Source organism: Octodon degus, unplaced genomic scaffold, assembly GCF_000260255.1.
Source record: "Octodon degus isolate 3935 unplaced genomic scaffold, OctDeg1.0 scaffold00022, whole genome shotgun sequence".
NCBI lineage: Eukaryota > Metazoa > Chordata > Mammalia > Rodentia > Octodontidae > Octodon > Octodon degus.
This window is the reverse complement of record NW_004524598.1, coordinates 22,564,587-22,590,074: the sequence shown is the minus strand read 5'-3', so window position 1 is coordinate 22,590,074 and position 25,488 is coordinate 22,564,587. Positions and strand designations below refer to the sequence as shown.

General features: G+C 51.0%; 1 protein-coding gene across 1 annotated transcript in view; it reads right to left on the bottom strand.

Moving 5' to 3' along the window:
* Smoc2 (SPARC related modular calcium binding 2) overlaps positions 1-9,364 on the bottom strand; it is a 140,748-nt gene extending 131,384 nt beyond the window's left edge. Inside the window, exon 1 of the mRNA XM_023711939.1 lies at positions 9,081-9,364. Coding sequence (XP_023567707.1) covers positions 9,081-9,164 — 84 coding nt within the window. The 5' untranslated portion in view covers positions 9,165-9,364. The remainder of the gene's footprint in view (positions 1-9,080) is intronic.
* Between the last annotated feature and the right edge of the window lie 16,124 nt (positions 9,365-25,488).

Sequence of the window (25,488 nt, the reverse complement as noted above, 5' to 3'; positions counted from 1 at the left end):
CTTACCCGTCATTTGGGTAACCCTGAATTCAACCTGCACCCTTGCAGTCCTAAATGCAGCCCCTAGAGACATCAAATGAACGGGTTCCCGCTTCACAGTTTGCTAACGCAGCATTCTGAGCCAGGAGGAAATTCTCCAAGAAGTAGGAAACTCGAGCCCATGCTAACTTGCAGCGCCTCAGGCTGGTTTTGCCACCAGGCAGTACGGACTCGGCCCCAGATCCCTCCCCTAAAGCCCTAGGACAGGCGCTCTGAGCTCTCGAGCTCCCTCCCGTGGGCAATTCGCGTAAGGCTGGAAGCAGCGTCTGCAGGGTACAAGGAAGCTTCCACACGAGAGATCGCACCTGGAGGCTTCGGGCAGGCAGGTGGAGGACGGAGGCGAGGTGCCAAGAACACAGCAAACGAACTCAGGACTCCACCTGAATTATATCTCCGAATGAAAAGAAAGATCTATCTTTGGCAACTTCCTCCAAAAGATAAATCTTTTAAGAATGAAGAACTGATTAGCCTAAGCACATGGTTGCATTTGCCAAGGAAAGAACGTGAACATGTATGTTCAGGTTGGAAGTATTATGCTCTTTCCTTACCCTAAGGGGCTTCCAAAAATCTGAAGCACATCCACCCAGGATATGTATTTATAGCCAGCTGGCGAGGATCCTATGAGAACAAGTGAGATTCTATCCACCTCGGCCAGCCAGCTCTGTCACCCTTTAGGAGTGACGGGAACAGAGTGGAAACACAGTTTATCATGAGTACATGTGTCTTAATCCCATGCCACAGAGGAGGCTCCGCGCTCCCAGGAGACGGTGTTGGCGCGCGGAGTGCTGGGGTTCAGACACGCAGCTGCGCACACTCATCGCTGACAGAGCTGCCTTGGCCAAAGCGGCCCCCAAGGACTAGCACAAGCACCCCACAGTGAACTTCTCACTGATGGATACCTGATGGTCTAACTTAGCACTTCGCTATAACTATGGTTTAAAGTCACGGGTGATGAGGCTGAGGGGGCCAGACCGGTCCAAGTCCCCTGAGGCTTCTTCCAGCGCCAGTAGCAACGTGGTACCTAGAAAGGTGTCCTGCTTCCCGCCTCCAGTGTGTCCCAGAGAAGTTTACCGAAGCCCTCACAGGAAGAAGCAGAAGTGCGTTGGCTGGGAGTCCAGGCTCAGGTTTAGTTTTATTTTATTTTATTTATTTATTACGTATTTGGTACAGGGTCTTTCTACACAGCTCAGCCTCGTAGTGATCCTCCTGTTTCCAGCCTCCCCCACACTGAGATTATAGGTGTGTGCCCCCACACCCGCACTCAGGAGCTGGCTCAGCATGCCTGGGGACGGGGCTGGTGAGGCATGTGGTGCTGGGAATAGAACCCTGGTCCCTGCCCTTGCATAAGCAGGCACTTGGTCTGCTGAGCTGTCTCACTGGCCCTAGGTCTAGTTTTAATAGGAATCATCCATCCGCCACCACCTATGTGTTCAAAAGATTAACAAAAATCACAGCAGAGGGCGAGGAGCTGAACAGATCTCATGTTTGGGACATTACCTGGGTACAGTAGGGAACCACAAAGCAATGTCACTTGTCTTACGCTCTGCCAGTTAGTGGCAAGGACTTCTGAAATACTTCCACATCCAGAGCCACACGCTGTGAAGGAGGAGGATTTTAAGTTCTGGTTAGGGACTTGAGATCTAAGCAGAACCTGTAAGAGCTAAGGAACAGGAATGCCTGTTTGGCTTGGGAGGTGGGGGGCCAGAAAACAGAGCCCCTCACTACAGGGCCAGCTCCTCATCTCCAAGGCACTGGGCCCAGGAGGCATGGCGACACCACGGCCTGAGGAGAATGGACAGGACAGGGGGCGTAGCCATGTTCGGTCCTGAGCACCCTTCAGAAACTCCGGAGTAGACATGGAGAGCAGACTGTGTTCTAAACCCAGGACAGAGGGGAGATCAGCCTCAGGCACTGCTGACCAGAAGAGGTGGGCTGTCTTTGCTGACTTATGAAGAGGGAACTTTCTAAGCATCCCGTGATTCCCAGCCTGCAGCACCCCTGCTGACAGCTTCACAGACAGGCCCTTCCTTGCAGATCCGGGTAACAAATCTTGCTCTGTGATGAAAGCAAGAAGTGGAGCTGTGTGTTTGCGTCTTTTTTCCAGTGTTCAGAGTTGCATGCGTGTCCGTTTCCAAAGCCAGAGAAGCCCTGGCCCAGGCTGCCTTTGAAAGGCACTAGCATGTCACTCGTTTAGTTGGCCTTGCGGGGGACTCGCGCCCATCTCTCCCTGCCCTGGCCCCACCTCTGTCTCCTTCTGTCTCTCCTTCTAGCTTTCCTCCTGCTGGATGAGCACTTCTAAAGAGAAATCCAGCGTCCTAGCCAGAAGAGAAGGGGCAGGACACGCCTGTCCCCAGGTGCAGCCATTCCACTAGGAGCCTGCCAGCCCTCCACCTACCAAAGTGAAATTTCTGAAATGTGTCACCTCATAGTTCTTTGAAAGGAAAGCATGAAGGAGCAGCCCAGCACATGCTTCTCCACTGTAAAAGGTCATGAAGTCCTCCCGAGCAGCAGCGGAGAGTGTCCCACAAGGGGAGAGCCCCCTGTCCTGAACCGTTTCTCCAAGCGGGTGATGAACGTTTTAAACGCCATTCACTTGACAGACCTAAGTCAGCCAGCCACTGACCAAAAGGAAGGATTACGGTCAATTTTCGCAATGAATTTCGATTGTACTTTTGAAACTCTTGATTACACAGACCCGATCCTATGTGTGGAGTCAATTAGTACACAACCAAACTCAAACGACACATTAAATTCTCCTCAACTTGTTTTCATTCAATTGCTGGAAATGCTCTTCAGTTACAAGCATAGATGGGACGCTGCTCATGATGCTGAGGTTTCTACTTCACATGACAAAGTGGTTGGCTCTTGTCAAAGGAAGGGGCATCATCCTGTGACGTTTTCTCACCTCAACAACATGCCACTGCTGTGGAGAAGAGAGCTTGCGCACCAGGCCTCTGAAGTGTTAATTTTGGCCTCTCTGTTGCTCTCAGGGTGGGAGAACATCCAGCCAAGGAGAGGAGAAATGGAAACAAAGCACCAGAGGGAGACTAGCCTTAGGCATCGTGGACCAGAAGAGAGCGGTGAGCCACAGGAAGCCAAGGAAGCCAGTCTCGTTTCTCCTAAGGCGGCTGCAGATGGAGCAACGGGAAAGGAAGGCTCTGAATGCAAAGACATCGCCTCTGGGGCAGACTCAAAGACATCGCCTCTGGGGCAGACTCCTAGCCACGAGTCTCAGGTGCAGTTCCCAGCACAATCAGAGCACAACAAAACAATGGGCTGGAGAGAGATTTGGGGAAATGTGCACCAACCAAATAGAGACCGCACTCAGGGGGCCACCAGGCTTAGCACCCTAAAATTAAAGAGGTACCCTAGAAATTCAAATTGGCTGTCTACTCACTCTCATAGGTGCTGTGTCACTTCTCAGAGCTATAAATCCACTGCTTAGTCCTCTTAGCTTTTCAGCTCCTGGCTCAGGAAGAACAGACTGCCAGGCACCCTCCAGGGCTTGCTTCTCAGCCCTCCCCAAAAGTGTCCCCAAGTCCAGCTCAGACTGACCTTCCCAGAACAAGGAGTGCAGTCTCTTCCCTGCCGTCTTCACTCCCCTTCACTGGCCTAGATCCTTGCTAAGAGGACAGCAGGAGGCCTGGTCATTCTGCCACCTTCTTGGTTCACCATGGGCTAAGGCTTGGGAATGACCAGAGCAGGCAGAAGCCTGGACCACATAGCCTGGACCACGGGGCCTGGACCACAAGTGATCTCTCCACTTAAGAAGGCAGTCGCCTCCCTGTGATCTCACTCATTTGCTCCTTGCAAACAGGTTTCTGACCTGAGTAAAAGCTGAAGCATTCCGACTCAAGTAAGGTCAACATTCATTCAGCATTTGTATGTTGCCAACAAAATGATGATCTTGTTCTTGAAGAAGTCACTACAACCCAGCAAGGCCAGCATGCATAGATGAAGAGGACCTCAGGAAGAAGCCTGAGGAGGTACTCTGAAGCCCTGCTGAAGATGCCCCAGGCCGCCTACTGACCTAGCGCCTCAGGTGGCCTGAAGCCTCAGGATTCTGGGAGTTCAGCTATATCTCCTCCAAGAAGACTGGCCCTGCCTGGGGGTGACACAGAAGGACTGCTGGGGATGAGGGGCTTCTGCCTGGCTCTGGGGCAGAGCCCTCTCCAGGACAACCTGGCAGCGGACTGAAACTGAGAAGCCTCCCACAGACTTTCAGCTGGGGTCATAAAGTGATGGCTTTGTCAGTACACTGGGAACAGAAAAAGCGAAGGAGCTCGTTGTCATTTGGGTAGGGACATAAGAGAGAAAAAAGACAAAAGAGAAGTCATTATAATAAGCACGGGTATTACTGAAGGTATAAGGAACAGTACACAGACACACCGACATTTGGCCTCCTCTAGAATGCCAGCTTGATTTTGAATTTGCCATGTTCTGTCACACACAGCAAAAATCTAGACACAATTCTGATTTATCAACGGAAAGTCATCCTCAGGCAGCCTCTGTGTTGGTAACTCTAATCACATTTGGCCAGATTTTATAACAGACAGCTTCCATCTTAATTGTTTTAAGCTCTGAAACTGTGTGTGTTATTGTATCACCTCGTTCTATTCATGTGTGTTTTGCGTCACGCTTCACTCCTTTATTTTCAGACCCCTAAGAATGTCTGCGATTTTCATTTTCTATTTTCTTCTTAAATTAGGAAGAACAATGTAATTTACGAAATTAGGGAGTAACAGAGCATGAGTACGTGGCTTCCTAAGCTGGGGCTCTTCCCCCTTTGGCTTTTGCTCCATTGACTCGGGAGACACCCAGACTCTGCTGAGCTGCGCTGACTGGTGACAGCTCTGGCCGTGCAGCCGGCACTGCCACAGAGCTTAGGAAACACGCTGCGGCAGCTCTTATCTTCTACAGCTGAATTTGGACGTAAAAGAAAAGTACTCTGTTCATGCTCTTCTCTAACTTCAGACTCCTAATGGAGATTCTTCCTTCTAGGTCTGCATCTTGTACATGGAGGATCAAGCAGCTTTTAATTCAAAAGCATAAAAAATACCACGCTGGGCCTTTGACCCAGTGTTCCACTGCCAGTGGCCCCCAGCAGTCCCTACACTAACGTCTAGACTGTCACCTCGCCTGTGGGGACACAGAACTACTTAGAAAGCTCCTCTGAGCCTTCCCAGTCTCCACGTGTTTACATTCATCCATGCTTACTGCTCCGAAATCTTGCTAGGCTTGAAGTTGTTTACAGCTTTACTTGTAATGTTGATTTCAAGTCAAAATTGAAGTCAGTTTTCCAAATGTCTGGGCTTGTAGGCGTTGGATAAAGGGGTTTCTAAGCTGAAAACCTCGTTGCAGCGCGCGCCATCACACCTGCACGTGCAGTCTGCCCAGAGGCCGCCCGCCTTCAGGGCACTTCCGGAGGAAACCAGGCAAGCACAGTCACCCCTTAAACACCCACCATGGGTGACAAGAGCATCAGAACAGGATGCACCCAAGAGCCACTCGAAGTGGGAGGGCATTTTTGGTTTTGATATTAGATCCTCCTCTCAAGGACCAACTGGCAACAAAATAGCCTTCTGTATTCCTATCTCGGTGGATATTACCTTCCCACCACATGCCTCTTTTTTGCTACTAAAGAGACAGGAAGTAGCTGCTTGAACGTTGCTGCTAAGTGTTTCCCCTCATCTCCTAAAGAACCCTGTGGAGCTGTTGGTTCACTCAGGTCCTCTGCAGCCTGGACAACAAAGAGCTGGTGGAGCTAGCAGTTCCTACCAGTGACACAGTGCAGGGAACTCCCCCTGCAGGAAGAATAAGGACTGAAGGCTGAATTTGGCAGCCTCTAGGCCAGGAACTGTCGCTGTCCAGGGCACCCTATGGAGACTCGAGCTTCAGCTCTTGCATCTCTTGGCGCAGAGAGGAGGTGCCTGTGAGGACCTCTGGATAGGCACTTCAGGGACCCACCAGCAATGCACAGAGTTGGAGGGCCAGCAGCTTCACTTTGGGATTCTTAGCATGGGCAAAATGCCGCCTACTAGCGCTGCAGTGAATCTATTGGCTCCAACTCCAAATTTTCCGGATGAGGTGTCCTATCACCCTTCTTCGTTTCTAAAGAAAAATGTAGATGTGCACTCATTGATTGGTCTGTCAATATTTAGCTAACTACACCCAATGACAAAGCAGAAGAATTGTAATCACATCCGTTTACTCTCTGTACAATATCATTGTATGGAACCAAAATTTATCCCACACATAATATAAATTTATAACAATTTATACTAGCAGTTATTCCAGTCTCCATCACTGACCCAGACTTGGAATCCAAGGAAGAAGTAGACATGGATTCCAATTAGGGTACATTTAATTCATTTAAAAACACCAAGTACGGACTGGAAATAGCAAAAAGGTCTGAGAGAGAATCGAGAGGCTATGCAATGTCACCAAGAAGACATCAGGAAAGTCACATCAGAGCTGCCACAGGGCACCATTACTGAAGAAAGACTTCAGTGGGTAAAACGATGCTTGTCACACGGGGCAGATTCCCTGTCTTAACTGCAAGGACCTGGGCGACCGTCCCAAGGCATGCTCTAGCAAGTGCACTCATCTTGCCCAGCGAAGACATCTGCAGTCTTGAAAACCCGTGCGCTGCAAGCTCTAGACCCCAAAAGAGACACGTGTGGTTTCCTGTTCCTAAGTAAAGATATGGGATGAGGTGGAGAACAGCGCTCCCCATTGCCCGCACTCTCCCACACGACTTACCTGGGTATGGAGTGCTCCCAACCAAGCTGACACCCCCCAGGGGCACACGATACAGAATTGGTAATTATAGTATTTAACACTCGTGCATGGATCAACAGCAGGGCTGTCATCAAAAGTTAAAGACTGGAGAACAAACATGTAAACTGCAGATTAAGTGCCTTACCTGATCCTCACAACATGCTAAATAGGTACTACTGCTTTATCCCCACTTAATAGATAAGGAAGCTGAAGATTAGGAGAGTGAAGGAACTTGCCTAAGGCCACATCGCCAGTAAAACAATGAGCTGTGACTCCCACACACTTCCAGGCTTCCAGGGACCGTTACCACTACTCAGATGTATTAAGTGGAGGCTATAAACCTGACAGAAATGAGGCTGGTTGGCGAGGTCCTCAGGAATCCAGAGCTTTTCCAAAAACAGGTGATTTGAGATTAGCACCACAGAAAAAAAGAATTCCAAACCTCTCAGATTTCCCAATGACCAATCTATCACGTCTCCATTCTGGGGGAGTATTTCTGACTGGCCCAGGTGTTCTGGGCTCAGGGGTGGGCTGTGGAGGAGGTGCGAAATAGTTTAGAGCTGCAACATTTCTCCTGGATGTAAAAGAAGCAGCGTTTTATGTGCACCTATGATTTCAGGCCATGTGGTGGGGGAGGCCAGCAGAGGGGGGGCCTCTTGAGTGGCCCACAATCAGCGTGGGCCATCACATGTGGTGTCACTGCACCCAGGAAAACTTTGGGGTGAGCTAAGGAGGCAAAGGGAGAAACCTGTCAAAACAAACAGTGTCCAGAAGTGAAGGGGATGCAGACAAGCACACCTGAGCATGAAGCTGTTGTAATCACTCACCCCCAGGCCAGGGGGAGGGGGAGGAAAGGGGACATGGTCTGCTTCTTGGGCTACGGCATCCTGTGGCACTGCAGGTCCCCCCCAATAGCTCTGAGAGGAAACTGGGTACTCTCCTGGGCCCAGTGGCCTGGGTTCCCAGTTCCCTTCTGCCTTCAGTGCTCCTGAAGTACATGCGTGAGGGTAGTCTTGCTTGTATATATACACATGTAAGTGCATGTGTCTGTGTGTTGTATCTATATCTATGTGTGTGTGTGTGTGTGTGTGTGCGTGCGCGCGCGTGCACACACGTGAGTACATATGGTGAGTATCCCTTGTGGCCCCCGGGGGGTGGGGGAGAGTCTACCAGGAAAGAGTGCCCCACAACCCCCTTCAGCTCCCCTGAGTCTAATCTACCAGTCATTTGTAAGACACAAGGCAGGGGCCCAGGGCTGCCCCACAAGAATTTTAGGTATGAACCAGGAACTCACTAACTCCTTCCCCCTTACACTGCTGGGGGGGCTGGTAGAGAAGGGGAAGGGAAGAAGAGGGAAGGGGAAGAGAAGAGAAAAAGGAAGAGAGGGAGGAGGAGAGTGAAGGAACGGAAGAAGGAGGGAAAGAGAGGAAAGGAGGGAGGGAGAGAGGGAGGGAGGGAGGAAGGAGGGAAGGGAAGGAAGGAAGGAAGGAAGGAAGGAAGGAAGGAAGGAAGGAAGGAAGGAAGGATGGAAGGAAGGAGACAAGAAAATATAGAAAGAATGGAAGAGAGGGAGGAGGGGAGGAAAGGAAAGAGACAGACAGACAGAGACAGAAACAAAGGGAGACAGAGCAAGATTCACTATATTGTTGAAAAGTAGACCTGTCTGGACCTCAGCTCTTTCGCCCCATTTTGCTCAGATAAACACCTTCGTTGGACAAGTTCGTGGCCACTGAAAGTTCCTTTCTCCCAGCGCATTCTCGTTACCTTGGTGTTTTCTCAAGCACTTGTTCAAAAACACATCTAAGTGGAATGTTTTCGTTTCTGCAGATTGCATTAATTATGGGTTCGCGAGCCCAGCGGGCGCAGGAGCTCTCAAGCTGGGCGCTGCTGCCATTGGCCAGGCCAGAGCTGTCCCGGGAGGCCACAGCACGTCCCGCGGGCCCACAGGAGCGGAGGCAGGGCAGTGCCACGGCTGCCGCAGGACCTCGAAGAACGGAGGGGGCGATGGTGTCCCCGGTGAGGCACTGCCCAGCTGCTGCTCCCTCGAGGGGGTCCGCGGGCGCCCCGCCAGCCTGTGCGGGCAGAGGGCTCCGTGGGCCCGCTTCTCGCTCTCCGGTCCCGCGGGCCGTGCCACCCCATGGGGGCCTCAGGACGCCCTGCGTGCCCCAGCTCCTGCCATGGCGACAGGACCCGGACCCCACAGCTGGCCACAGTCTGCATGCTGGCGCGCGGGCCACCTGCTCCGCGAGGTGCCGGGCTTACCGTGAGCGCCGAAAACTTCTGTGCGGGCCTCGGGGGCAGCAGCGCGGAGAGCAGCGGCAGCCAGCACAGCCGGGGCAGCAGCATGGTGGCTCTCGGGGACGGGGATGCGGACGGGGCGGGGGCGTCCGGGCCCTGCGCCCTGCGCCCTGCGCCCTGCGCCCTGCGCCCCGGGACCGGGCCGGGAAGGCTGCGAGCGCGCGGCGGAGGTGCAGCGGCTCCTGGCGGTCCTCTCCCTCCCTAGTCGGCTCCCGCGCCCAGCGCTCCTCCGCGTCCCTGCGCTTCCCTCGCTCCTGTCAAATACCCTCCGAGCTTCCCGGATCCTCCCTCCTCCCGGGCTCCTCCCGCCTCTCCCCTCTCCTCCTCCAGCCCCACCTCCCCGCGCCCGCCCAGGAACCCGCGGGCTCTGGTGCCCGCCCCGGGCGCGGGTCTGCGAGGGAAGGTGGCGCGGACCCCAGTGCTGAGCCGTTGCCAGCTCCCTGCGCCCACTCGCACATTCACGGGCACCTCCACTCACCGGCGCCAGCAGAAGAGCTTGGGGCACAACAGCCCTCTGGCTAGCCTGGCCCCCTGGGCTTTGTTTGCCCAACACCAAGGTTACCAAAAAGCTCAGGAGATACCAAAGCCCTTTGGTGATCCTTGACTTCTGGGCTCCGGTAACACCTGGAACAGACCAACAGACCAGAACCTGGCCCTTGGATCAGCTCTGCCAAGGATTCCAGGTCTCCAGTGAGGCAACTAAGAACAGCATGTCTTCCTGGAATAAGACCTCCAGGGTAGCATCTTCTGGCCAATTAATCCTCCCGGGATTTCTGGATGTTCTGCCCAGGGGAGTTCTGACTTAGACAATACTCTTGACCCATGGCAAGTAGCAGCCCAGCACCCTTTGCACACAAACGTGGCTTTTGGGGCCCGGGAGATGGCTCAGTAAAATAAGCGCTTCCTTGGCAAGCGCAAGTGCCTGAGTTCAATCCCTAGTTCCGCCAATAAATAAATAAAATTAATTAATTAATAAAAAATGTGGCTTTGAGCATCTGTATCTGGTGTTGATGCAGGAAGAGGGATTGTGGGGACCCTTAACTCATCTGGGGCACCTGCTGTGGAAACCTAGAGAACTCTGCACACCCTGGTTCTGATGCTGAGCAGCACCCAAAGCAGGCAGCACTGCTGCAATAGTTCAGCCTTGGCTTGTAACTTTACAGGAAAAGGCCCTGGCTCTGTCTCACTCCAAACGCCAGCAGTGGAGATGCTCAAGAACAATGAATCAGCTCGCTTGTCAGTAAAACAGAGACCGGCATCCCACATCGGAGTTCCTGTGGTGTTGGGCCTGCTGCAGAAAAGGTGTTGAGCAGCAGCAGGGTGCATCACAAAGGCGAGGCTTGCTGCAGGCAAGAGCACTGGGTCCCCACTGGGAGGAAGGCCGCTTCCACTGTTCAGGGGATGCTCTGTGCCCAGACCCAGGGACAGGGAGAGATGACTATGGCCCCGAGAAGAGGGCCCATGAGGAGAGGGGCAGGGTTAAGTCTCCTTCAAATTCCAAAGTCAGAGAGCAGATTAAGCACTTAACTATATTCCTCTCAGTTGGACAGTTGGAGAATTCGGAAGGAAATTAGGATTAATTCTTCAGGGACTGCTTCGGGGTCCAGAGATGCAGGTAAGCCAGCAGTTGCAAAGAACTGTCAGGCAGAGCAAGGGCCACTGTCAGGGAGACTTCATAAAGCTGAAGTAAAAGTGAAGCTGTGATCAGGTAACTCTGGGTAGCTGAAGAAAATTTACATTCAAAGCTGACCTAACTCCTCTAGAAAGTATCTGCTATGGAAGATTTTCTTGTTCCTCTCTACTTATTGTGGGCCCTGCAAATCATTATCTGAAATATTTGATAATGCACACTGTGCTATAAAATTCGAAGGAGCAGAATTTATACTTACTGCAAGGGCAGACTTGCTTGTTCCCATTTTAGAGATGAGAGACCAAGGCCGAGAGGGCCCAGGCCTGGCTAAGTCTTCCACACCACAGACCTGGGAGCAGGGCCCAGACGCCCCTGGGCCACCTCACGGCCTCTGAAGTTACAGAGGGCCGAGGAGACTCTCTCACCTCAGGGGCTTGGATCCAAGACTCTCACCACATCTGTCACTTTGCAACCCCAGTCCTCTGGCAACTCCAGAAAGCCCAGTGAAACCGATTTATTCCAGACACTGACAGATGAAGCTGGGTGGAGACTTCAAGGCCCTTTAGAATCTGGAGAGTCTCCTAAGAACTGAAGGCCACATTTAGTTTTTCAAAGATCCTAGAAGTTTGGAGTTTAGAGAGATTATCAGTTCCCATTTCTGGGAAGAAAAATAACACCTTTAGTTAAAACATTAGGAAATGGCTATGTCTGTGTGCCAGGTTCAAGTCCCGGGGAAGACGCTGCGGAGGCATGCCCTGTCCGAAGGGCTGTATGCCTCCGCTCACTTTGCGTGCACTTAGGGCCGGAAGCAATCAGCTTCCTCCAGGACAGGAAGAAGCCTCCCATTCTTGGAAATGCGACTTTATTTTGAATTAATCAGCCATACAGAGACCACCCTACAATGTGGTGTACGGACATAGAATTTAAATGTCTGCCACTGGTGAAAGTTACAGCAAAGAAAAGCAAGAGAACTTGCCAAGAATCGTGGCTACAGTTACATTTCTCAAGTGACTTTGCCCTTTAAGCCATTGTGCTAGCTTACTTCTTAAAATTAATTTTATAATGTTAAAACTCCAGAGTGTTTTTATTCATGCTATGGACATGATATAATTCATTATTCCTGGCTTATACGTTGATGTCTAGCCAGAAACCTTTTGCTACCATTTTCTTACTTCAATATGTGAAATTCACATTTAATAAAATGTTCCTTTGTTTCTCAGTGACTTCTAAAAGCTAGCTTGTCTGTCACTCTGAGTGTCAGTAGAGACTGAACTGGGGCCAGGCGTGACCACGCCGTGCTCTATGCCCACAGCCAGTCACCTGTCAGCTGCTTGTTCATTTACTAAATGCTGCAGGTTCCTGCTCACCTGGGGAAGAGGGCCTTGAGTCCACTGGGGCTCCAGGGCAACCACTGTGCCACCCTCAGCCTGTGGGCAGTCTCCAGAGTGGCGCCAGAGACTGCTCAGCCTCCGTGTCCTCCCAGGGTCTCTGAAGTCTCCCCACTCCTCTCTGCCTGTCACACTGGTGGTCTGCATCTGTCCTGGTTTATTGCTTTTGCCACCAGTAGACCCGTGACCCACATCCAGCCCTGGTTTCCAACCCAGGTTCTGCAAGGCTGACACCTGAGTGCACAAAAAACTGGGGATACTGTGAGTGCTGGTGTGTTTGCAAGAAGCCAGGACTCGTGCTGTGGGCTGAGGGCCACATTGGCGAGCAGGTGGCAGCGAGCTCCTCTGAGCACGAGGCCCAGCTCAGAGCTGTGTCTTTCCTTGCATGTATTCAAGGAATGGAGAATCTGAAATTGTCCTACCCCTGACCCAGTCTTAATGGCATGGTTCACGACCACATGTCACAGGCACCTTCTGAAATCCTCAGTAAGCAACTGGACCACGCTGGTGTTCTGCAGCCTTGAGCTCAGGCTCACAGAGGTTCTGAGAAGCAGGATTTTACAGACAATGATACAAAACATAGAGGGTCCCAGGTCTCCCCAGGTCACCAGCAAGGGCTGCTGTGACTGCTGTGGCTCTAACCCAGGCCAGAGTCGTCCCTGCAGATCTCTCACTGTTGGCATGGAAGCACCTGCAGGCTGCAGCAGAGAAAGGCTGCGGGTGCAGGGTCTGCTGCCTGGCCCTGAAAGGCTCAGTTCTTGAACCTTTCGCAATCCCACTGCACTCAGGCACAATGAGGACAGTGGCCTCATTAGCCAGAAGTACATAAGGTGTGTGCACACATGCATAGACACTGCACACGCACCCACGTCTCGCTGCTGTGCACGCTAAGACCCAGCACCCAACCCGAAATGCAGACATCCTCTGCAGTTGCTGTGATTTACTGGGGATGCTCCAGTCCCAGCACAGTGTGTCCCGGGTTAACGTTTAGTGTTTCCAAAGAGAGCTGTGATTGGCAGAGTCCTCCAGCGCATAGCTATTCCACCCTCAGGGGCTGTCCTTGGAGAGGAAGGAAGAGGCCTAGCCCCCTGCAGGTGGGGGTCCAGCTGAGGGAGACACTCAACCTGTGCACCCACTGCACGGATCGCCACAGCCCACGGCAGCTCCTGTGAGCAGAGCCTGTCGCTGGTGCATGGAGCCCAGGGACTCACATGCGAGTGCAGAGCTAGGAAACCTGGGAAAGGCCAGGACGGCGGAGCACACTCACAGGCGCAAGGTCTTGAACACACAACTGATGCTGTTTCGGGGTTTTCCCTCCCTGTCTAAAGCCCAGGTAGGACCCCCTTCTCCCTTTCTCCCTAAGGGGCTTTTCTTCATATAGAAAAGAGTTTCAAAATGGCAACAGAAATGGAGCTTGCTCGGAATCCTACGGGCACTGCGGACCACACAGATATGATTTACCCTGACAGAAAGCAGTGTAAGAGGATACTCCAATAAAGAAAGCTTTCAATTACCTCCAGCGGTGCCCGCCCCCTCTCCGCCCTGACCCAGCCCACATGCACAGGGGATGGAATTCCACCAGCCTCCCCGCCCTCCCACCCCACCAGACCCCAGCTCAGCATTAGAATGCACCAGGCAGAGAGAAGAATCTTTTCATATTTCCAATACAGAGCATCATGCCTGCAAATAGTGACTGGAGAAGCGTGTATTCCTCGGCTCTCCCTCCTCAGGACTTCAGGACTGCCACGGAGCAGGCCCTCCTTAAGTGACTTTGCTTTGTTAGGATGCTGAGGAGCGCTAGCTGGCTTCAGCTCCAGAAGCCACGGTCTCCTGGAGCGTGGTTCATTTGCCTCCTTCCTGGGCAAGTTCTTGATGCCTTTTGTCCTTGGAAAACAGTACCTGAAGGGGAGATGCGGTTTATACTTTCTGTATCATTTTATTCCAGTTCGATTAGCCCAGACAAAACAGATATATTGTTTAACTCCTGTAAAGTAATTTCACCAGGGATGCGCACGAGCTACTGAAGTTTCCGGAGCCGCCAGGAGGAGCGCGCACGTGGCCCGTTGTGCATGGCTCGCCAAGGGGGACCACTTCTTGCCAGGCCCACATGGGCATGCGCAGAGGATTGCTGTACACCAGGAACCTCCATGTCTGGCCTCCTGTCCCCGGGACACCCTGGAGGCATGCGGGCCTGTAGGACCGGCGTGGCCACAGCTGCTGGCAGAAGCAGGCGCGAAGCCATGCAGCATCTGTCCAGTCTTCTGGCCACGCCCTCCCTGCCATGTCTCTCTGCTCAAGCACTGGGAAGTGCTGCTTCTCTGCTCGTTCTAAGTCTGTGCTTAAGCATCTACGCGTTCTTGAACAGTAAAACCGATTTTATCCTGCACGTCCATGTATTACAGGCAACTTAATGTTATTCAGTTTACCGGTTGTGCCACTGATTGCCTTTTAGACTTCCTAGGAGCAAACGAAATCACGGTGGTTCGGATGGCATCTGCCAGCTGGGAGGAGCCCGTGTAGCCCACGGGATCCCGAGAAATCTGCGTCTTTCTTGGACAAAGCCAGGATCTCGGCCTGCTGCTGCCTGGTGCCTTGAGCCAGGGTGACCACAGCTGCTGTGATCCCAAAACTCAGAGATACAAGTTTGCCGTCAGCGCCAGCCCAGTGTTTAATTGAGCGGGGAGCTGGGTTGTGCAAGGGCTTGGCGCTTCTGACCACACGTAATTGGGAGCGTCGGTCAGTGCGAAAGTGTGGTTGAGATGACTTCATCCAGCGAGATTATTCTTGGGTTCTGTTTATTATTTAACACGGTAATTAGGATCATCAGCGATCGCATTCATCCCTTATTCATCGCCAAGATTTTTAAATTCACTTTAAGAAGTTTTCAGATTATTGTATGACTTTAGAACTTTTAATACTGCTAATTTATTTTCTACTTGAAAAATATTGACAGCTAAGTCACATAATCGATAGAATTACGCAGTGCTTCTCTGCCACTATTGAATGATACTTCCAATTACAAAATGATGCAATATTTTCCTAGAAATAGCTTTCATAGGGCTGGCCAAATAGCTCAGTGGATTAAAGCCCCTGCAACAGGCGCTGGGGCCGGGGATTCGATCCTGAGCCTGCCGTGCTGGCCTCACCCCCAGGGCGCACTGAAATGGCAATTGCGACTGGGTGTGGTGCCGCGTGCCTGTAATCCCAGCTCTTGGGAGGCTGTAAACAGGCAGATCACTACGAGTCCGATCTAGTAGTGAGACCCTGAACACTCTGTAGACCCCTCCCTAAAATACGGAAAGAAAAAAAAAAAAAAAAAGAATAGCTTTCAGCCCCCAACCCCCATCTCAAGGATGCCAAAATGGGAGAGGGTGAACCCATCTGAATTCTGGATGGAATACGCCTCCTCCCTGCTGTCAGGGCAAAAGCCATACCTGGTGCTGGGCCCATTTTATACTTTACTATTATTGCGCAAAATAAGAAGATACATACCGGCGAACTCAAACAGTAAAATATTTAAAAAGCTAAAGGGGAACAAAAACAAAGTCGAGGTCAGCCAGACTCTGCCAGTAACAAGCACAGGTAGGGAGCGCTGGGCTGTGATTTCCATCAGCCGGAGGTGGGAATGGGAGAGAGGAAGACATGACACACGTGGGCTCCAGGAGGTGGAAAGGCACACGGTGCCAGGCAGCGCTGAACACAAGCGTGCACCAGTGTTCTGGGACCCTCAGACAGCTGGCAGGCTGTGCCGCAAGTGTACACGAGGGCCTGGAAGTGGAGGTGGGCCTGCACCTCTGGCAAGTTCCAAGTGAGCTCCCTGGACCCTGAGACGCCAAGACTGGTCAGGGCAAGACTGGCCATGTCTGGGCACAGACGGCAGGATGTGTAATGGGAAAAACCACAGTGAGGCGTCTGGAGAGTGGGTGGGCAGGAGTGGGGAAGGGAGGCGAGGGCTCCAGAGGCATCCCCAGAAGGAAGACCTGGACAGGGACACTGCCATAGCTGTCAAGAGATGAACAAAAACGTTAACCTCCAGAGCCAGAGAGGTGTTCTCCTTGTGCTCAGCACCATGCTTGGCAGCTGCCAGGTATGTCTACCACTCTGCCCGCAGAGGCAGTGAGTGAAAGAGAAAGAAATCACCCCGAGGGAGGCAGCTAGTGAGCAGGCGCACTCAAGGCTTGCTTGGAGGTCTCCTTGGAGCCACTATTCGTCTGTTTCCATGAGGGAGAGCATCAGCAGGGCTAAGCTGTCTACAGCTACCAGCAGGCCTGTCTTGCTCCAGGTGGGACAAACCACAGCTGTATCCTGCAGTCTCCTCAATGCACTGGGCAGCTTGTCAGAAGGACTGAGCTCACCCCCACATTGCTCAGTCCTCATGCCCCTCCCAGTAGTCCCCTCCCTGGGCACAGAGCACCCCATGTTGCAAGGGCTGTTTTGGCATCACTGAACCTCTGGGCATCTAACACTGCATCCCAGGTACCCCAAGGCCCCTATCTAGAAAAACAAACTTGTATCTCTGAGTTTTGGGATCAGAACAGCTGTGATCACCCTGGCTCAGGGCACCCGGGCAGCAGCAGGCCGAGGACTGTTGCCAGTAGCACTGAAAGACAGCTGGAGGGGAGGTGCATGCTGCTGATGCTCCTGTGGAAGTTTGGTGTGCTGGCTTTCCTGATAGGAACTCAGCTGTGATTACCGGAGGTGCTCAGGATTGGCTGTTGCTGAGGACGGCTTTTGGGGGAGCTCTGGTCCTCTTCGAATGTCGCTTTCTGGCTCCAGCACAGATCCCTCAGCCTGCTGACACAGATCCTTCATCCCACTGGTACAGACATTCTAGCCTCCCAAATTGACCTTAGGGCCTTCCCAGTGCAGATCCTTGAAACAGATCAGCATGAGACGTCCGTGTGGGCTCCAGGCCTCCAGAGGGACTGGTAAGGACCATTGCCGGGGCCCTGGCTCTTTACCTGGGCTTGTGCGGGGCATGTCCATGGGATCCAGACCTCAGCTGGAGTCTCTGGATCTCTAGTATGTGTACAGATCTCCTGAATCTTTTGCCTTTGACTCTTAGGGCGAGTATTACACAATAGTCCTGTAAATTATGTGTCCTGTACTAAATCCTTTCCCTTGCAAACCATGATTACAATATAAAATTAAGCAGGGAAGAAATAAGAGGCTCATGGATGTCCAATAGTCCAGCAGGGATGAATGGAATAAGTGTTGTGTCCATCGTTTGGTGACCAGCCCAAGTCCTGCCCAAACCCTGCACCAGCCTGGAGGCCTAAAAGCCTGGTTTGTCTTTGCAGGGCTCAGGGCCTTGCCCTCACCCCTGGGCCACTCAGCCACATGCTGGTCAGGCATGGCCACCCTGGATGCTCCAACACGAAAACAGTGAAGCCTTCCTGGGAAGGTGGCGATCCAGCTGGGGAGCTAGCTCTTCACTCTATGCATTTCTGTCTCTGCTTTCAGAAGTTGTCATACGCCCAGCTGCCCTGTGAATCTCTTTGCCTGAACTGTGGGTGCCTAAACTCCTTAAAGGTGAGAACGCTAGAATGTGGTCACAGAGCATTTACAGTGTGGGAAACACTTGGCAGGAGCACGCCAGGGCACTGGCTGTGCCCTGATGCGGGCTCAGAGCCAGAGGCGCTCTGCCCCTCTGCCTGCCCACTCGGGCTACTCACTCAGCATTTGGATGAGTCAGGCCTGTCCTGCTCAGCAGAGGAGGCCGAGCAGCAACGATAGGCAGGCAGCCGAGTGAGGCAGGAGCAGTCCTGGCTGCTCGGCTTGTAGCGAGCGCTCTCTGTGTTCCCAGGCTTCGGTGCTGAAGCGCGGCCCCAGCAGGAAGGATGCTCCTCATAGGTGCACACTGTTCTCTCAGCCCCGAGCCTGTGCTTCTGACGTCCTTGTTCCTGGAGCAAAGGCTTTTTGCCCACCAGGCTCACAGGTCACGTAGTGTGTTTGTTTTCACGTTATCCGGGCATGCACCAACCTCGAGGCCTGGCTGGGTTTCCCCCAAATTTGCATTTTCACAGGATCTCTGACTAATATCTCTGTCACTCCTTTTCCGCTGTAGGTGCAGATGCAGTTCCAGGCCACTTGGATGAAGAGCTCCGTGCTCCCTCCCCACCCTCCTGTCGCACAGTGTCCAGCTCTGCTCCTGTATCTGAGCTGTCAGTTCCTGCGGCAGGGACAGTGTCCTGAGGTCCACAGCACCTGGCTCTCCTCTGGGCCTGGATCAGCTCCGGATGATCTTACTGGATTACAGAATCATAAATGGTTGGAGTCAGAGGGGTGCTGGAAAGATAGCCCCCACTCCGGACCAAGTCAATTACAGAAACTGTGGGGTGAAATCATAGACAAGGGTCGGCTAAGCAAAGGAAAATGAGTGCTGCTCCAGCCACAAGCCGTGGGAGCGGGGACTGAATGAGAATCCATGAGGAGCTATTGCAGAGAGCACAGAAGGGTTGCTCCAGCCAGGCACGTGACCTCTGAGCCAGCGGCAGGAAGTCTCTGGCTCCAGGAACAAAATATAGCCTCTTATGGGATACACTGGAGGGTCACTGTACTGCTCGGAGTTGAGCTGTTCTCCAGAGAAACAGAACCAGTAATGTCTGTGCATGAGAGAGAGAGAGACCCAGGGGAGGCTCGGCGCCAGGACTCAGCCTGCTACGCTGTGAGCTGGTAAATCGCGGTTCTGCAGGGCAGACCCGCAAGTCGCACCAGACTGGTGCTGCAGCCCGTGTTTCCAGGACACGTGCAGGTAAACTTGCTTCGTCCAGCGGGCCTTGGTCCTTTCATTTAAAGCCATTCAGCGGCCTCAGGCTGAAGACCTCCCAGGGTCGTCAGGGCCAGCGGCCTTCCTCGGACCCGCCGACTTAGATGTTCATCTCACGGATCAAATGCTTCACAGAAACCTCTAAGCAAGCCTGTGACCCAACTCTGGGCACTCTGGCCTGGCTGGGTGAACAGACGAAATTAGTTGTGTGGCCCTGACTGACCCCAGGAGGGACCTGCACAACAGCGTCCGAACCCGGCGTAGATGCGCGTGCTCGTGGAGGGGCCGCCTGAGCGCGGCCTCGGCAGCAGCACCGCAGGCAGAGGTGCGCCCGCCAGTGCTCTCTCGCTGCAAGGGAGGCTCTGCTTTCAAAGAAAAGACAGCGCGGCGAGGACAACGCACGCGGGTCGGCGTGGGCAGCCCAGCCCACGAGTTGTCTGCCTCCTCCGCTCTTTCCTGCCTATGCCATTTCCTGCCTCTTAATGGCTTCCAGAAAGGGAGGACAAAGAAATCGAAAAGATTTTATCAAGGTAGCATCACTGATGCGGCCCTTGGCGCATCCACATCAATGGAAGAGCAGAGCAAATGAAAAAGGCATAACTTAACTTTGAATTAGTTTGTTATTAAGTATAGAACCTGCTTTCAATTACTCCTGTCTTCTTTTATACTTCACAGATAGTTTTGGCTGTAGTAGCAGAAGAACAGTAAATCTATGCACTGATACACGTGTTGTTTGAAGTACAGGGAAGAAAGGTCTGGACACTAAGCCCTGCTGAATGGGGACTCACACAGACGGCAAGCCCACGCTGCAGGCTGCGAGGACAGGGCGCTCCTCGAAGGGACGGGGTAGGCAGAGAGCGAAGGGAGCTTTCTTGGGTGCTGGAACGCTCTCCATCTGGACACTGGCTGTGTACATGCCTACTGTTATGCTTTCAGTGGAAAATATCTGCTTATAATTTAGTGTCTCCATGTCAATCACAATTCTCTCTAAGCACATGAGTCTGGCTCTAATTTTTTCTTTGCATCTTAACAGAAGAAGAGAGTTCTTCATAGGTGTGACATTCGATGTCCTGCCGGCTTGAAAGCAGGGGACTCAGACAAGAACAGTGCTGCTCTGTCAGGGCCGTGGGATGACGTGTACGTGTGTGATGCCTCACCAGCACGCGGCCAGCTGGGAGGTGCTTGCAGTTGTTTAAAAAATAGTACTAAAAGTTTTAAAAACCTCATCAATGGTAAATATCCTCAGTGAACTAAATAGAAAATGTCCCTGCTTTGATCTGGCACATGAACAAGAAAAGGTTGTACAGAATGGAAAGGAAAGGAAGAAAGAAAGAAATATTTCATTTGCAGATAATATGATTGCGGATGCAAAAAGTTCTAAGAAACTAAAAGTTCAGTTGTGTAAGATTGCCTTATGGAAGATTAACGTACAAAAGTCAAGCACATCTCTGGTGGAACAAAAAAGTGGAAACTGAAACTTAAAATACAATATGATTTTTAATCATTCCAAAGCAATGAAATGAATATCAAATAAAATCTAATAAAACATATTTAGCACCTATAATTTTTGGCAGTACCGGGGATTGAACACTGAGCTGTATTCCCAGCCCACAAGCACCTGTATACTTAACTGATGACATAAACCCAGGAAGACCCACATAGGAGCCACGAGGATGCAAACCACACTGGTAGATTAGAAGATGCCACAGAATAAAGATGCTGGTTCATCCCGTTTTGACTCACAAGCCTAATCACTGCTGTGGCAGTGCCCAGATGTCCTCCCAAAGCCGCACGCATTCAGGGGTGGGCCCTTGCTAGTGTGGGATGGGCTCGTGGTGCATAGCTAGGACGAAGGGGGCTAGGATTAAAGTGACTGCTAAATCAGCCCACTGCTGGCTTGGCATGGCCCAAATCCCAGAAACTTGGATATAATATACGTGACAGAAAGGGCTTTCCTTGTCCCTCACTTGCTTTGCTGCCTTCTGCCTGCCGTGAACAGTTTCTCCTCTGTGAAGACACCCTACCACGCCATCCTGCCTTGGGGCCAGCCAATGGTGGACGGAAACCTTTACAAACTGTGAGCCAAATAAGTCTTTCCTCTCTTAACTTTGGGCATCAGGTATTTTGTCTCAGCAACAAGAAAAGGAACTAAGACAAGACAAAATCCTATAGATGATTTTTGTAGAAACCAGCGTTATTCTAAGAGGTTATGAAAAGGTACAAAACTCAAAATGATTAAGAACAGTTGTTAAAAATGATTGAAAAGAGTTGCTCCAGTTGGAGCTCAGCTGCTTTCTGTATAGTTACACTAATCAAAGTAATGCAGGATTGGGGTGAAGCCCGACACACAGACCAGAGGTCACTGATGCGTCCACTGGCTTTTCATGAAGTTTTAAAAACAGCTTGGTGGAGGAAGGCTAGCCCTTTCAACAGTGAGTCCTAGAGTACTTCGGTGTCTCTAAGAAAGGCAGCAGGAAGAATTGGAAATAGAGAAAGGGAGGAAGGGAGGGCGAGGGGAAGAAAAGAGGACAGTGACGGAAGGTAGGAAGGAAAGTAGGTTAATCTGTCTTCCTGGTTTTTTTTAAAACATATACTCATATTTTTCAAGATGGAACATGACTTTAAATGTAAAGTATATGGCAAATAAGTATACAAAAATTGTTCAACTTCATTGATCAGTCAAGAAATGCAAACTGAAAGAATACTGAGATTCCATCTCACCCCAGAAAGAATGGCTGTCATGAAGAAGTCAACCAATCACAAAGACTAGTGAGACTGCAGGAAAAAAATCAACCCTTGTCCACTGTTTGTGGAGTGCAAACTGGCACAACCACTGTGGAAACCAGTGTAGAGATGCCTCAGAAATAACTAGGATTAGAGGCCCCATGCAACCCAGCTATTCCCCTTCTGGGTATTTTTTCAGAAGAATTAAGAAACATCATATGATAAGAATATATGTGCACCCATGTTTATAGCAGCACAATTTATAATAGCTGGACCTTACAAGCAATCCAAGTGCTAGCAAACGAGGGGTGGATAAAAAGATGTGGTATTTTTATATGATGGAGTACTACTCAGCTATAAAGAAGGATCAACTGAAGGCTTTTATGCAACTAGAGACCACACTTATAAGTGAAATAAATCAGACCTGCATGTGTAAACATTGTATTGCCTCCACAGGGCAAGAAATTGAAAGAGTAAATAAGATCCAAAATGTACAATAGCTGTGGTGAAAGGGAAGGAAACTGCTCAAAGGAAGGAACAGCTGGGAAGGAGGAAAAGAGGGAAAAAAGGAAGGGAAAAGAAAAAAAAATATATATATATACACACACACACACAGGATAGCCAAGATAGTTATATTACCAATTTCCATTAGTTCATTGAAAGGAACAGCTTGCTCTTATACCATTTGATCAATTTTGCATGCCTATTACAATTGAGCAATTACAATTGTACAACTGAACAACTACTTTAAAGATAACAATATGCAATAAAATAAGCATGTTTCATTTCCTATTGTATTGTTTTAAAATTGTATTTTATTGTTCTTATTGCTTTTTCACTTTAAAATAAAAAAGTAAAAAATAAAGCTACAAAACTTTTAGAAAAAAAAATCGGGACTCTTTAGAAGTAGCGTATTATTGACTAAAGTCCTCCCCCGAGACCTACATGGAAGCTGAGCTCCCCCCGGCTAGGAGCATCTTTGGCGATAAGGCCACTAGAGGAGCGAACAAGGCTAAATGGGGTCACAGGGCAGGACCCAAGTCCAGTAAGAGCAGAGCCTTTGTAAGAGGAGGAAGAGGTGCCAGGGCTGACTCTCCACCCTTCATGCACAGAGGAAAGGTCACAGGAGGACACCCTGGGAAAGAGGCCGGGAAGAGCCCAGGCCCGCAGTCGGTGCTGCTAGCACCTGGACCACGGGCTCTGTCCTCTCACGCTTTGGGAAGTACACTGCTATTGTCCAGGCCACCAAGCTGCAGCATTTCCTATGGAAGCCCTAGCAAATTTAACATCAAAAGCAGATCCACAAAAAGAAAACCAAGCTGAGCAGTTGGACTTCAGGAAAATGAAGTATTCCGCCGTGCAGGAGGTTCTATGAAAAATGTGAAAGACAAGCTACAAAATGAGCAAAGAAATCACATGTGACGAAGGCTTCAAATCCAGAACATGCAAGAAACTCTAGTAACTCCACAACTTTAAAAATCTATAGAACGAGTAAAATATGTAATATGTCTGCAAGAAAGACAGAGCGATGACAGCACACCCAGAAGATTCTCCACCACACGGCCACTGAGGAGGTGCCAGTCAAGCCCTGGGGCTCTCACCACATCAGCAGAATGGCTAGATCATGGGGACAGTGACAACAAAGGGGAGGATGCAGGGGGTGTTGCTGGAGGAGTGGGCACACCCAGCCGCCCAGGGGGGCCTTGTCCAGGGGAGGTGGGGCCAAACCCTGGCTTTCCCTACCTGCCTTCTGTGCAGCATCACCTACTAGACCCCAGCTTAGGGGCTGCAGAATCTTCAGCTGCTTGTGCCCCACCATTCTTAGGCTCCGTGGCTGAGATTCCACCTTTTAAGTTCCTTTCCATGTTTCCCCTTCTTCTGCGGAACTGGCTTTCGGATCCCACACACGCTCCCCAGACTGTGACTGAGGACTGCACCCCATAAGCCCCCCTCACAGCTGCCGGTGTTACCTACCATAGGCACATTCATAGTCGCTCAGCTAATTCAACCCTCACTGTGTCCCCCAGACTGTGAGCCACATTGTGAACACTGAAGCTGGTTATCCAAACACTTTCAAAGGTGATCACGACCCGGACAGTGCTCCGCGCCCCTTGTGGCCCACACAGGGACACATGGCGCTCTGCAGCTGGAGGCAGAGCGGGCCCTGGTGTGTACCGGCTGCTCTCTGCCTTCTTGCTGGCACTTCAAGCTCTCCTTCTGGTGCCGCTTCTTCTGAATTATGTTGCCTGCTCTTGCACTAATCTAAGCAGGCCACCACTGAAGCGCTCACCGCTGTAGCGAGAGACACAGCTACAGCGCTCACTGCACAGCGAGGTACTACAAAGCTGTGTAATTAAAGTGGCATGAAATTGGACAAATACAACAGCACATGGACAAAGGGGGAGAAGAGAGGACAGCAGCACAGCTACCCGTTCCAGGCGATTGGTCTGCAAGTTGCCAAGAAGGCACAAAAGAGAAGAGACGGTCTCTTCAAATAGATGGTGCTGGGGAAGCCAGATATTTACATGAAAAGAACGAAGAGGACATCTACCTTACATTGTGCATAAAATCAAATTAAACAGAACAGAGGTCGTAATGTGAGAACTAAAACTACAAAGCCAATCAGAGAAAGCAGAGAAAATGTTTGTGGATCTTAGAGAATATTTTTTTGCAACAAAACCAAAATGATACAAATGAAATTACACCAAGTGAAAACTCCTCTGCCCATAAGAAATGGTCAACAGGATGAAGGCACAGCTATGGGATGAAAAATAATATTTTCTAGCCATGCGTATAATAAATGGTTGATATATAACAAATATAAATAAACCAATTGAAAAATGGGCCAATCTCCAGAATAAATATGACTCAAAAGAAAACGTACTGAGAGATATTTGAAAGCATGTAAGATACCATTCATCATCAGGGGAATCCAAATCAAAACCACAATGAGACATCACTCCTCATCCGTTAGGATGACGAGTAATCAAAGTCAAAAGGTAAGCGTGGGATGCAAGGAGACAGTGGCCCTGTGCTCTCGGCAGGAATGTCAACCAGTGCTGCCACTGAGAAGCACAGTATGGCAGCTCCTCCAAAAGGCACAGTGAAGCTGTCGCAGCATCCAGCGAGCCCTCTGCTGGGCGTCTGACCCCAGGAAATGCCCCAAGCTTACAGCGAGGGCTGCTTCCTTGTGTTCACTGTGGCCCCACTAAGAGTTGCAGTGTGGTAGCAGCCAGCTTGAGCATCCTCAGAAGACAGGCAGAAGCCAGAGTGGTAATACACATCTTCATGCCCAGCCCTCTGGCAGGCTGAGGCAGTAATATTTCTACTTTAAGCCCAGCCTAGGCATCTTATCAAATTAGCAGGACTTTGTCCCTAAAACCTTTTTTAAAGGATTAGTGTCACAGTTACTTTTCTCATGGCTGACACCTGTAAGTTAGAGGAGGAAAGATTTATTTCAGTTTATAGTTTGTAAAGGTTTCAGTCCATAGTTAGCTGGTTCTAGTCTAGGGTCACTTGGCAGAGGAGTACCACAGAGAGAAACAGTCCACACAGGGCAGGCAAGAGGCAGCAAAAGCAGAACACCCACCTCCCTCTCCCTTTCATCCCACCAGGCCATAAGCCTTTGGGGTGAGGCCAGCTGTACCAGGGTGAGCCTTCCCCTAATCTATGCCAGAAACTATGAGCCAGCAGTGAGTGGGCCAGCCCAGGGCCACAGACCTCTCATCCCAGTATCACGCGCCCTAGACCCAGTGCATGAGGCTTGGGGGGAATGCTGAGATACAAGCCACAGGAGCCAGGGATTGCAGCTCAGTGCTGAGGCCCTGGCTTCCATCCCCAGAGTCAAAGAAGGGGAGGAGA